Raw genomic sequence first — 14,353 nt, 5'->3', positions numbered from 1 at the left:
GCCTCCCGAATGATCTGAAGTTCATCCAGCTCCAGCTCCAGTTCCCTAACACGGTTTTCAAGGAGCTGGAGTTGGGTGCACTTCCCACAGATGTAGCCAGCGGAGACACTGGTGGTGACCCTTACCTCCCACATTCTGCAGGAGGAACATCCAACTGCCCTGACCTCTGTTCCCATTATTCTAAATTCCCAAAGAGACTGTTGAAAAATAAAGAATAAAAAATAAACTGGTTACCTTACCACTCTGGTGCACAGAACCCTTTTCTCGGTTGGAGGAGGAGGATGGGTGGGAGACACTACCCGAGTCGTGTTTCGGGTAATGCAACCACACAGATATATTACCTCATTAACTCAGCAGTCCCCGTCCTCTCCTGCTCAGCGTTATTTTGTGGAATGGCCAGCTGTCCTAAAAGGAAAGATTGGACAGGCTCAACTTGACATCTGCTGAAGATCAGAAGAGTAGGTGGCCACTTAACTGAAGCGTGTAAGGTTCAGACAAAATGGATGTGGAATGGATGTTTTTTCTTGTGAGAGAATCTAAAACGAGGGATCAATGTTTAAGACAGATGTGCAGATTTTTTTTCTCTCACCTTTTCAAGTTTTTGGGAGCTGATCGGTGTCTTTGTATATTTTTAAAGCAGACATAGATTCTTGATTAACAAGAGCGTGAAAGGTTGTCAAGGTTCTGCGGGAGTGTGGACAATCAGGTCATTCATGATCTTATTGAATGGGGAGCAGGTTGGAGGGACTATCTGACTGACAGCTACTCCTGTTTTGTATGTTTCTATATAGTGAATGGGGTAGTAACTGCCCAATTAGACTGTTACAGCCCTGTGCATACACCATGGGAAAATATTACCTGTATTCTCAACAGTCTGTCCAAGTTGGGTTTAGGCTTTTTTTTGTGTGTGTAGAGGCATCTGTCGGTTATTTTGAAAACAAACTTTTACTGTTAACTTTTCTCTTTTATCTTGCATTAATTTAAATACAATGTTGCAAGATCTCATGGAACCTGAAATATATGGACTATGATGAGGAATCTGGGAGAATTGTGTGAGAAATCCAGCAAAGATTTTCTCGGTGTTAGGAGGAACAAGCCATCACATTTCCATCTAAGTTCTGATATCGGGGCAAGGTACTTGCTACTGAGCAGCGGAAGTTCTATAAACAGGGATAATCACTCCATATCATCCTCATTAACACCAAATCTCACTAAATAATATACAGGCTCCAAATCTACCGCAAGCCAGAGAGCAACTAGATGCCATGAATTCCCGACATGAAAGTCTTGAATGGGTACCTGATGTCTTCAGTTTGTCACTTTCTCCCTTGGATCACCATCTTGGACACCAGCACAACCATCTGAGGGCATGCTCCTGTGCAGCAGCTGCATGCACGCGCCTCTCTACGGATGCTGGCATCCAACACCCACCAGCATCTCCGTGCCATCATGGCACATCTCCAGTCCATGCATAGTTCCCTTCTGCACTGTGATGGTGCATTTCAGGCACGTTGCTGTCTACCTTTACAATGTTGCAGCCAGGACACTTGATGCTGGTGGACAGGCACTCAGCTCACAGATTAGACTAGGCTGGTCACTTGTTCTCTTAGTGCTTATTCACTTCGTGTACACTTGGATGCTAACAGCATCCCTGCCTTGCCTTGCTTTTTTGCACTTTTCCCCTACAGCCAGAGCCTGAAGACTTACAGTATTTCTATCTTGACGTCTTTTAGAGCAGACACAAAGCCACTTGGCTTGTCAAAGTTGTCATGATCATCATTTAAGGGGATGGACTTCTCACACCTGCAATGTGCCAGAACCGTATGCGGTAAACACACTACTGCACATGTTCAACCCTACTGCCATGTCTCAGAGTCCAAGTGGAGTAGGCAGTGAAGTCCAGGGGAGCACCCACTTTCCAGGGATCCTGGACAGTTGATCAGCCTTTGACATGAGCCCACAGGCTCGGACACAGTCAGAATCCACTCAGGGCTGTTGCGGTCAGGGTTTCCATAATCCTGCTCTCCAGGGGTTAGCCATGAACAATCCTGTGGGTCCAGTGTGACCAGTCCAGGGAGGGGAACAGTTTTTCAGTTGTGGAAGGGAGGCTACTGAAGTTTATTGTGATGATTGAAGTCAGATTGCTGGGATGGAGAGTCGATTCCAGTTATGAAGGGGGAAACTCAATATGTGAGGTTAGATACAGCACAGCATAGAAGGGAATGGGGTTGTGTGGGTGGAGGACATTGATAGTGAATGGGGGAACATAGGGCACTCTCACACCTGGCATGATCATCTGATATGTTTACACTTAAGGCTCAAGGAGGCTAGAGTAGGTGGATACAGCCTATTGGGGATGATTTGGGTGGGGACTTAGGAAGGTGCAGATAGGATTGAGATGGAGGGCTACCAGAAAGAAAGGTTTATGTTTGGTGCTTCATCTACAAGATTCGGACTAGACGGCACAGACAGAGAGTGAAGGGATAACCCTTTACACGTGAGATGAGGAGGAATTTCTTCAGCCAGAAGGTGGTGAATCTCTGGAACTCAATTCTGCAGAAGGCTGTGGAGGCCATGTCTTTGAGTGTATTTAAGACAGAAATACGATCTTGGTCAGTAAGGGTTTAGTTGGCTTATGACAGAAGGCAGGAGAATGAGGTTGAGAAACACATCAGCCATGATCAAATGGTGAAGCTGACCCAATGGGCCGAATGGCCTGATTCTTTTCCTGTATTTTAATGTCTACATGGAGGGGCAGAGTGTGAAAATCACTGTCTGAGGTGCATCACTGTTGTCATCCATCATTCTGTAAATAACAAGTGCGCAATGGAGCTGAAAATGGCTGCAACTACGTCTGGAGTGGGCGAATTAAGTGCCTTGCTCTTTGAAGGAGAGACTCAGATTTTGAGCAAAGGACAACACCATTGCACACACATCCAAGCACTGCATCTGAAAGAGACATGCAGGCTCTAACTTTCTTCTGACCCTTCGACAATAACCTGCATTGTACAAAGCCTTGCCCCACGCACTCCTGGCCATATCATGAGAAATCATGAATTAACCCGATTACTGCTTGGGCAGCTTGACTACCTTGAAAGGCGGAGCTTTGTTACCAAGGCAGCAGTCATCTGCCATTTATCCATTGCCAATCCCATAGCTCAAGAATTGCTCGCTTCACACCTTCAACCATCAGACAGCATGTAGGCATAAGGATGTGAAGCTGGATGAACACAGCAGGCCAAGCAGCATCTCAGGAGCACAAAAGCTGACGTTTCGGGCCTAGGAAGGGTCTAGGCCCGAAACGTCAGCTTTTGTGCTCCTGAGATGCTGCTTGGCCTGCTGTGTTCATCCAGCTTCACACTTTATTATCTTGGATTCTCCAGCATCTGCAGTTCCCATTATCTCTCCCAGGCATAAGGATGTGTTGGTGATAATGGGAACTGCAGATGCTGGAGAATCCAAGACAATACAATGTGAGGCTGGATGAACACAGCAGGCCAAGCAGCATCTCAGGAGCACAAAAGCTGATGTTTCGGGCCTAGACCCTTCCTAGGCCCGAAACATCAGCTTTTGTGCTCCTGAGATGCTGCTTGGCCTGCTGTGTTCATCCAGCTTCACATCCTTATGCCTACATGCTGTCTGATGGTTGAAGGTGTGAAGCGAGCAATTCTTGAGCCATGGGATTGGCAATGGATAAATGGCAGATGACTGCTGCCTTGGTAACAAAGCTCCGCCTTTCAAGGTAGTCAAGCTGCCCAAGCAGTAATCGGGTTAATTCATGATTTCTCATGATATGGCCAGGAGTGCGTGGGGCAAGGCTTTGTACAATGCAGGTTATTGTCGAAGGGTCAGAAGAAAGTTAGAGCCTGCATGTCTCTTTCAGATGCAGTGCTTGGATGTGTGTGCAATGATGTTGTCCTTTGCTCAAAATCTGAGTCTCTCCTTCAAAGAGCAAGGCACTTAATTCGCCCACTCCAGATGTAGTTGCAGCCATTTTCAGCTCCGTTGAGCACTCATTATTTACAGAATGATTGATGACAACAGTGATGCACCTCAGACAGTGATTTTCACACTCTGCCTCTCCATGTAGACATTAAAATACAGGAAAAGAATCTGGCCATTCAGCCCATTGAGTCAGCTTCACCATTTGATCATGGCTGATGAAGGGTCTAGGCCCGAGACGTCAGCTTTTGTGCTCCTGAGGTGCTGCTGTGCCTGCTGTGTTCATCCAGCCTCACATTTTATTGATAAGGATGTGTTGGTTCTTTTTCCTTGATGTTGTACTACTGCCTATACACAGTCCTGTATACACAGCTGATGGTGAAAAATAAGCTTTTAGTTACAAAGCCTATTTACAATAATTCCACTACTGTGACATCAGAAGATCTTCTTTCCCTCCCACTTACTATGTCTGCTGGTGTCCATAGGTGTAAGCTACTGATTTTAACGAGAAAGCCCAAGATTTTATAAGTTTGAACCAGCCACCAGTACCTTCTACAAATGAGTAAAAGTATCTGGAAATGGAGAATCAAGGGGCAGCAAGCCCTGACAACCCGAAAGGATTATCTTAGCAAACCCAGTGAACAGGGACCATTGAACTGCCTTCCCAGTCCTCATTTCCATCCATCACATCCAATTTTTTTCTGTCTATATGTATGAATAGAGGGGGGTTGATAAGGGGGTTAGAGTTTTGATTAATAGTTATACGTCAGTGATTCTTAACTGTTTATATTTTATTTGTTTGTAATATATAATAATTTTTATTAAGTACAGAAATCCTCTTCCGGTCAGCCTCTGAAAGTGCCCTGAAAGATTCCTGAAGAAGAGTCATACTGGATTTGGAACATTAACTCCACAGACACTGCCAGGCCTGCTGAGTTTCTCCAGTACTCTCTAATTGTTTGTTTCAGATTTCCAGTACTCACAGTACTTTGTCTTTAAAGAAAAGAAATATAGGCACCACAATACTGAATTTTGAGTGCAGTTTCTTTCTTTTCTGTCAATAAGGTTTTGTTTTTGGAAAAAATGAAAACTAACCTTCAAATCGAGGTGTCCAAGGTGATAGTGGTCATCTGACACCATAAATAGTTGTCCCATGGTCGTTGGTCATAAGAATTTAACTAATTGATTGACACAGCGTAAGCTACCTGCTCCGAGAAATAAGGTCTCTAAGATTTTGGAGTAGATTTGTAGCTCGGATTGTTTGGCTCGCCGAGCTGGTTTGTTGTTCCACAGACGTTTCATTACCATGCTTGGTAAAATCCTCAGTGCAGCCTCTGACGAAGTGCCGGTGTGTTTTCCTGCCTGGTTTTCAAACTCTGGGGTCCGTTGTAATGGATTACCTCACTTCTGGGTTTCTTCCGTAGTGGAATGTATATGGGGTCGAGTTCAACGTGCTCCTTGATAGCCTGCTTCGTAGAGTGCCATGCTTCCAGGAATTCTCGTGCTTGCCTCTGCCTAGCCTGTCCCAGGATCTTGGTGTTGTCCCAGTCAAAGTCGTGGTTCTCTTTGTCCATGTGGATTTAGTTGAGTGAGTATTGGTCATGTCTTTTTGTAGCCAATTGGTGTTCATGTACTCTTGCTGTTAGTTTCCTTCCTGTTTGTCCGATGTAGTATTTCTCGCAGTCTCTGCAGGGGATCTTATAGATGACATTGGTCCTGTCCAGGGAGGGGAGTGGGTCTTTGGTTTGGGTGAGCACCTGTCGTAGGGTTGATATGGGCTTGTGTGCCACTCTGGTGCCCAGCGGTTGTAGAAGTCTTGTGGTGAGTTCTGACGTGTTCCTGATGCAGGGTAGTGTAATGAGTGTGTCGTTGTGTGTAGAATCTTTCTGCTGCTGTTCCTGTAGGCATCTCCTGACCCAGTTCTTTGGATATTCATTATCCTTGAACACTTGGAAGAGGTATTCTTCTTCCTCTTGGTGTAGTTCCGTGTTGCTGCAGTGTGTTGTTGGCCTTTTAAATTGTGTTCGCACGCAACTTCGTTTGTGTGTGCTGGGATGGTTATTATTGAAGTTCAATACCTGCTCTGTGTCTGTGGCTTTTCGGTGTACTTTCATTTGCAGTTCCCCATTTGCCTTGCGCTCTACCTTAAATCCAGGAATGGGGGTTGTTTGTTCCTCTCCTCCTCTCTGGTGAATTTTATTCCAGTGAGGGTGTTGTTTATGAGTTTGTGTGTCTCTTCTAATTTGGTTTGTTTAATGATGACAAATGAAAACTCAACACCCACAACCCAAGCTACAAATCTACTCCAAAACCTTAGAGGCCTATGGGTGTAACACGCTCAAACTGTCAAGGAAATGGGAAAACTACACCAAACGAGAGAATGCACCTTGCGAACAACTCCACATGGAGTAGAGTTCCTACATGGATACCTCAGGAACCAGGTATTATCATGCAGTGTGAAGTACAAACCACCCAGCAACAACCCACAGACCCAGAAAACAGCAGAACAAAACGCCTGCAAGATGGTAAGGGTAATGATAAACGATGCACACAGCCAGCTCCACAAATACAATAGAGAAATTACGTGCCACAAAACGTTATTCCAGGAAGCTACCGATCAAGACTGGACAATTGACATAGAACGAGCCATTAACATCAGCTGACAGGCCACAAGAGCCAAGAAAAGACAGGCCCCGCAAGACAAGTTAACCACACTGACCCAAAAAAGTGACAACAGAACTGACACATGGAGAAGGAACCTCTCCGACAGGAAACTGACAGACGCAGAAAAAAACGTCCTCACCCAGAGTCTGAACTACAAATACAGGGACACCAACAAACGGACTGGCTAGCTACATTGGAAGCCACACTCAAGACCAACAATATCAATGAAGAAACACAACAAACAATAAGACAGACAGTAGTCCCAACACTAACCAGAGAGAGGGAACTCAACACCCTCAATACATGGGAAAGACAAACCCTGGACAGATTAAAGAAGGACAAGAACATCACTATACTACCTGCAGACAAAGGACGCAAGACAGTGATAATGAATAAAAAGGACTACATCTCCAAAGCACAAGCACTGCTCACCGATGAGAACATATACCAACCAGTACAAACTGACCCGACACCACAACTAGGCAACAAAATCCTATACATGCTACAAAGACTTAAACAAACAGGACAGATCAACAAAACAGACTTCTTAAGGATGAAACCTGAAGGAAGCAACACACCCCGATTCTACAGTCTTCCTAAAGTGCACAAAGCCGAAGTCCCCTTCAGACCCATAGTCTCCCTACCAGGCACTCCATTGCACAGATTAGCCAGAGAACTACAAAGAAGACTCAAGCACCTAGTCAACAAATCACCCCACTCCATCCACTCAGCCCAAGATTCTTCAGCTCTATCAAAGACATAAAGAAAGAGGATGAAGAGACCATGATATTGTTTGATGTCACTGCCCTATTCATGTCAATAGACATAAGACCATAAGACATAGAAGTGGAAGTAAGGCCATTTGGTCCATCGAGTCCACTCTGCCATTTAATCATGGCTGATGGGTATTTCAACTCCACTTACCCTCACTCTCCCCTTAGCCCTTAATTCGTTGCAAGATCAAGAACTTATCGATCTCTGCCTTGAAGACATTTAACATCCTGGCCACCACTGCACTCTGTGGCAATGAATTCCACAAGCCCACCACTCTCTGGCTGAAGAAATGTCTCCTCATTTCAGTTTTAAATCTACCCCCTCTAATTCTAAGGCTGTGCCCACAGGTCCTAGTGTCCCCGCCTAACGGAAACAACTTCCCAGCGTTCACCCCTTCTAAGCCATACATTATCTTGTAAGTTTCTATTAGATCTCCCCTCAACCTTCTAAACTCTAATGAATACAATCCCAGGATCCTTAGCCATTCATCGTATGTTAAATACCACTATCAAGGGAAACAATGATAACACTACTTGAACAAGAACATGGCCCCAGTGAAACCATCTTCAATGACAACATGCTAAAACTACTGGACCTATACTTGACCACCCACTTCACCTTCAACGGCCAAACATACGAGCAAATCAATGGGACACCCATGGGATCGCCTATCTCTGGGCTCATAGCAGAAGCAGTGATGCGAAGACTGGAAAGGACTGCCCTTCTGCAAATCCGACCTAAACTATGGATGCGCTATGTAGACAACACCTTTGACATCATTAAACGGACCAAATTAGAAGAGACACACAAACTCATAAACAACACCCTCACCGGAATAAAATTCCCAGAGAAGAGGAGAAGAACAAACAACCCCCATTCCTGGATTTAAGGTAGACCGCAGGACAAATGGGGAACTGCAAACAAAATTATATTGAAAAGCCACAGACACAGAGCAGGTATTGAACTTCAGTAGTAACCATCACAGCACACACAAACGAAGTTGCATGCGAACACTATTTAAAAGAGCAACAACACACTGCAGCAACATGGAACTACACCAAGAGGAGGAGGAATACCTCTTCCAGGTGTTCAAGGATAATGGATATCCAAAGAACTGGGTGAGGAGATGCCTGCAGGAACAGAATCAGAAACTTTCTACATGCCCTGACACACTATTACACTACCCTAAGTCAGGAACACGTCAGAACTCAACTGGCTACAAAAAGACATGACCAATACTCACTCATCTCAATCCCACAGGCAAGGAGAACCATGATTTTGACTGGGACAACACCAAGATCCTGGGACAGGCTAGGCAGAGACATGAGAATTTCTGAAAGCATGGCACTCCACGAAGCAAGCTATTAATAAACACATTGAACTCGACCACATATACATTCCACTACGGAGGAAACCCAGAAGTGAGGCAATCCATTACAACAGACCCCAGAGTTTAAAAACCAGGCGGGAAAACATACTGACGCTTCATCGGAGACTGCACTGAAGATGTTACCAGGCACAGTAATGAAATGTTTGTGGAACAACAAACCAGCTTGGTGAACCAACCAACCTCAAGAAATAAGGTATCTCAACAAGTGCTCAAGTCTGATAGCAGCCCTTATGAGGCAGCAGTCCTCATCTATCTTCCTTAGATGGCTCTCATTGGGTGGTCCTCAGAATTATTTTCATCAGATGGGAGATAGACCATAAGAAGAGAAGGAAGGCCCTGGGAAGAGGTCCCTAGCACATCAGCTCAACAGTAGAATTCTTCCTTCACAACTTTAATGAGATTGACACATTCTCCTCCAAGTCTATCTATTAACTGCTTTCAATAAACCACCCCCAAGTGTCTTGGTTGTGCACTTTATCTAATTTAGTATGGTGTCCTATCTAAACTGCAGCTTAGTAACAAACTAAATAAACTATCAGAAATTCTGAAAGAGGATGTATACAACTATGATCATGAACTGTCCAAAATCAACATGATGAAAAAGTAAAGTTATACTAGAGCATGAGCGTTGGAGCTCATTTCCAAGACAGTGTAGATTCACAAATGGACAGTATGACAAAAAGTGATTTATATATATTAATATTTGTTCTTTTAAGATTGGATTTTAAATTAGTGACCTATGGACATTGGCCTATGTTTTGTGAAGAGGTTTACGTATCAGACCATAAGACAATAAGACCATAACACATAGGAGTGGAGGTAAGGCCATACAGCCCATCAAGCCCACTCCGCATTTAAATCTTGGCTGATGGGCATTTCAACTCCACTTCCCTGCACTCTCCCCGTAGCCCTTGATTCCTTGTGAGATCAAGAATTTGTCAATCTCTGCCTTGAAGGCATCCAACGTCCCGGCCTCCACTGCACTCCGTGGCAATGAATTCCACAAGCCCACCACCCTCTGGCTGAAGAAATGTTGTCTCATTTCAGTTTTAAATGTACCCCCTCTAATATTAAGTTGGTGCCCATGGGTCTGAGTCTCCCCGCCTAACGGAAACAACTTCCTAGCGTCCACCCCTTCTAAACCATACATTATCTTGTAAGTTTCTATTAGATCTCCCCTCAACCTTCTAAACTCTAATGAGTGCAATCCCAGGATCCTTAGCCATTCATCATACGTTAAACCTACCATTCCAGGGATCATCCGTGTGAATCTCCGCTGGACACTCTTCAGGGCTAGTATGTCCTTCCTGAGGTGTGGGGCCCAAAATTGGACACAGTATTCTAAATGGGGCCTAACTAGAGCTTTATAAAGCCTCAGAAGCACATCACTGCTTTTATATTCCAACCTTCTTGAGATATTAATTAGGTTAGTCGTGCTAAAAACATGATTTTAAAGCACTAACTGTGCCTCCTGGAATATTAGTGGAACTTTGTTTTTTTTTGTCGAGTTTACAGCAGGAGAGAGAATAAATTCAGAAGGCATTACCTTGCTTTTGGGTTCTAGAATAATGAAGGCTTGATTTTTATCTTAAAGGAAGCCCTCAGAGTTTGGGATAGCAAGGTGTAGAGCTGGATAAACACAGCAGGCCAAAGGACATCAGAGGAGCAGGAAAGCTGACATTTCAGGTCTGGACCCTTCTTCAGAGTTTGGAATGTTTTAAGGCAGCTCGAAGACTGAAGTTTACATAAGAAAATTGCTCAGTGCAATTAAGGACATATGTTACTTCAGAGACACAGTTCAGTTTGTGAAATATCCAGATCAGGAGTATTTAGTTACAAACCTGAACTGAATTTTCAAAACTGAAAAGTCTCAGATCTCAGATAACAAGTTGTAGAGCTGGATGAACCCAGCAGATCAAGCAGCATCAGAGGAGCAGGAAAGCTGATGTTTCGGGCCTAGACCCTTCTTCAGAAAATGATTTTCTGAAATGTCATGATGGGATTTGAACTCGTGTCCCCAGTGTACTAGCCTAGGCCTCTGGATCACTTCTGCGTTAACATTAACACTATGCTTCCATCTTTCCCTACCAATCACTTTTCTATTATATAGTACACAAAGTAGATGAAGAATGTTTCCGGTGGAAACAATCAAGGGTTGAAAGTGGAAGTGGGGATCATGGAAGTAGGGGAAGCAGAAGGATTTATGATTTCTTGGCCTGCCCTCTCTTCTTATTTAAGGAAGGAGGATGGCTGGTAGCTCTAAGGGCTCAGTATCACTATCAGGCATTGTTACTTGCTGCCACTAATTCAGGAGAATTTGGGAAGTGGGTCACATAATGGAGACCAAAAATCTCATGGTACCAATTGCCAGAGGGCAAAAGTCATCAGGGAGTTTGTGGGGCTGCTCATGCTGCTTTCCGGACTTTGGCTGCCCTTTTTGGCCCATGTGATGTTTCTTCCAGGGTTGCTGCTAGATGGCCACCTCCATTTAGTTTTCTCACGCTCTGTAAGGCTCTGGTCAGGCCACATTTTGAGTATTGTGTGCAGTTTTGGGCTCCGTATCTCAGGAAAGATGTACTGGCCCTGGAGCAGGTTCCGGGGAGGTTCATGAGAATGGCTCCAGGAATGAAAAGCCTAACACATGAGGAATATTTGAGGAGTCTCAGTTAGTACATGATTGAGTTTAGAAGGATAAGGAGAGACCTAATTGAAACTTGCAGAATACTGAATGGCCTGGATGTTTGGAACATGCTACTATTGATAGGAGAGACTAGGGCCTGAAAGCTCAGCCTTAGAGTAAAGTGATGACATTTTAGAACAAAGATAAGAAGAAGCTTCTTCAGCCAGAGAGTGGTGAATGTATGGAATTCGCTGTCATAGATGGCTGTGGAGGCCAAGTCATTGAGTATGTTTAAGATGGAGATAGATAGGTTCTTGACTGTCAAGGGGATCAAAGGCTATCAGAAGAAAGTAAGAAAATGGGTCTGAGAAACTTATCAGCCATGATTGAATGGTGGAGCAGACTCGATGGGCTGAATGGCCTAATTTCTGCTTCTGTGTCTCATGGCCTTATATGGGGCAACATGATTGTTAGACTGCACAGCAATGTAAAATATTCTGAGGTGTCCTAAAGAAGGACCACTGGATCCGAAGAGTTAACTCTGATTTCTCTCAACAGATGCTGCTGAGATTTTCCAGCAATTCCTGTTTTAGTTTCAGATTTCCAGCATCCGCAGTTCTTTTGTTATTTTTGTCTAATGTAAAATGGCTGTTATTAGGTAGAAATTTAATCTTTAAAATGTTTGATTGTGGGATCTGGGTGTTAGAGGCAAGACCAGTATTTATTGCCCTCCCTAATTGCCTTGATAAAGGTGATGGGAGCTGCCTTTATAAAACATGCAGCCTTTAGGGCGTAAGGACACCCAGAGTGCTGTTCGGGAGTGACTTCCAACACTTTGGCCCAGCGACAGTGAACAAAGAACAATATATTTCCAAGCCAGGATGATGACTATCTTAGAGGGAAACTAGCAGGTCATGGTCTTCCCATATATTTCCTGCCTTTGTCCTTAGGATGGAAGCAGTTATAGGGTTGGTGATTTGTGTAAATACTCCATAAGAAGATTTAGTTCATTTATTTTGTGGATGGTATATGTTATTGCTACTGTTCTCTTTGGTGAAGGGTTTGATGCCTGTGAATGTGGAGCCAATCACGTAGACTGCTTTGACCTGGATGGTGTCAAGCTTATCGGGCATTGTTGGAGCAGCACTCATTCAGACAACTGGGCAGTATTCCTGATTCATGCCTTGTAAACAGTGGACAGACATTGAGAATGCAGGAAGTAAGTTCCTTGCTGCAGAACTCCTAGTTTATGACCAGCTGTTCCAGACATAGTATTTGTATGAGTTGTCCACTTAAGGTTGTGGTCAATGCTTATGTTCACAATATTGATAATGGGGATTCAGCAATGGTAATACCATTGAATGCCAAGAAACTGTGGATAGAATTCAATTTGTTGCAGATGGGCATTGCTTGGTATGAATGTGAACTACCACTTAGCAGCTCAAGCCTAGATATTGGGCAGGTCTAGGTACATATGGATGTAGACTGTTTTAACATCTGAGGAATCATGAATAGTGCTGAACATTTTGCAATCATCAACGGACATCCCCACTTCTGACCTTATGATTACATCTACGCCATAATGACTGCAGCAATTCAACAAGTCAGAATAGCACAATCCTCTCAAGAACAATAATGCATGAGCAATAAATACTGGCCTAGCGAACAATGGCTAAAGTCCATGCATGAATAAAAAGCAAAGGCTCACTGAAGTACTCACTTGTATTTTGCCCTCTAATGTAGCAACGTCTTGTTTCTGTTTACTGGCCCTTATCCGAATGTGTACCTCTGCTGTTCCACTGGAACGGGGATGTCATCAGAGAACGTTGTCAGGCATAAGCCCCACTACATCTGACTTCTGTCTCCATAAAAAGGGTTTGTGGAAATCCAGACCATTTCAGTCAGATGTGCAGTCGGTTCAATCGACTGCTCCTGAACCAGAAGGTTGAACCATTGCAATGTGCAGCCCCTGAGGCTGTTCAATATTTTGTGAGAAATGCTCATGACAGCAACAAATACTTTTCTGCTGTGGTTGGTAGATTTCCAGCTTTTAACCTTTCAAGCATGCCTCACAAGATGTCAGAGACTTTGATTAGCAATTCAATCCAAGTGATGTTATGCCCTTACTTGAGAAAAATATAAATGTAATTTCAGCAATTGTTATGACAGCAGTTGAGAGAACCCAATGTATAATTGAATGAATCATTTAGTCATAACATGCTGCTCCTGTCATAGTTTGCTTAATAAAAATTCAGCTATGTGCTCTAATGATTTGTCCCAGATCAATAAAATTAACATACTGTTTTTGAACACACGTGGTTGGTCAATTTTTTAAATATTAAGACACATAAACTCACAGCGGTTCACAACACAGAACGAGGCCATTTGGTCCATTGCATCTGCACTGGTCAACAAAAATCAAACTATTTTCCAGCTCAGGGCCCCGGGCTCTGGAGGCTTTGGTGACACAAGTAAGTATATAAATGTTACAAGGGTTTCTGGCCCCATCGCTCTTTCAGGCAAAGAGTTCCAGATTGCCCCAAGCTTTAGGCAAAACCATGGAAACATAGAGCAAGTAGGCCATTCAGCCTTTTGAGCCTACTCCACCTTTCAATATGATCAGGCTGATCATCCAACTCAGTGGCCTGCTCCCGCTTTCACCCCACTCATACTCTTTGATTCTAAGAAACTACACTTAACTTATTCTTGAAAGCAATCAATGCTTTTCCTCTAACACAGAGAATTCCAAAACCACACTTCTCACTGGGTAAGATTATTTCTCCTTATCTCAGCCCTAAATGGCATTTCCATTAAGGCAAGTACCCCACGTCCCTTCTGAACCAACTTATCTACCTGCCCTTCTACTTTCATCGATCTGTGGAAATGCGCACCACGGTCCCTCTGATCTTTAGTACGTTCCAGCCAATCGTAGCATAATTCCGTGAGTTGTTAGCATCCGTCAA

General features: G+C 43.9%; 1 protein-coding gene across 3 annotated transcripts in view; it reads left to right on the top strand.

The window, feature by feature from the left end:
* Positions 1-13,700, top strand: part of commd8 (COMM domain containing 8) — a 40,741-nt gene extending 27,041 nt beyond the window's left edge. The window contains exon 5 of one of the 3 annotated variants that reach the window (XM_048544402.2): positions 12,450-13,700. In XM_048544402.2, the coding sequence (XP_048400359.1) occupies positions 12,450-12,485 (36 nt within the window). In that variant the 3' untranslated portion in view covers positions 12,486-13,700. Of the gene's footprint in view, positions 1-4,768; positions 5,155-12,449 lie in introns of those variants that run through there. The other 2 variants (XM_048544422.2, XM_048544412.2) reach the window with 2 other exon arrangements.
* The last annotated feature ends 653 nt before the right edge of the window (positions 13,701-14,353 follow it).

Source organism: Stegostoma tigrinum, chromosome 1, assembly GCF_030684315.1.
Source record: "Stegostoma tigrinum isolate sSteTig4 chromosome 1, sSteTig4.hap1, whole genome shotgun sequence".
Taxonomy (NCBI): domain Eukaryota; kingdom Metazoa; phylum Chordata; class Chondrichthyes; order Orectolobiformes; family Stegostomatidae; genus Stegostoma; species Stegostoma tigrinum.
This window is presented reverse-complemented; position numbering and strand designations above follow the sequence as displayed.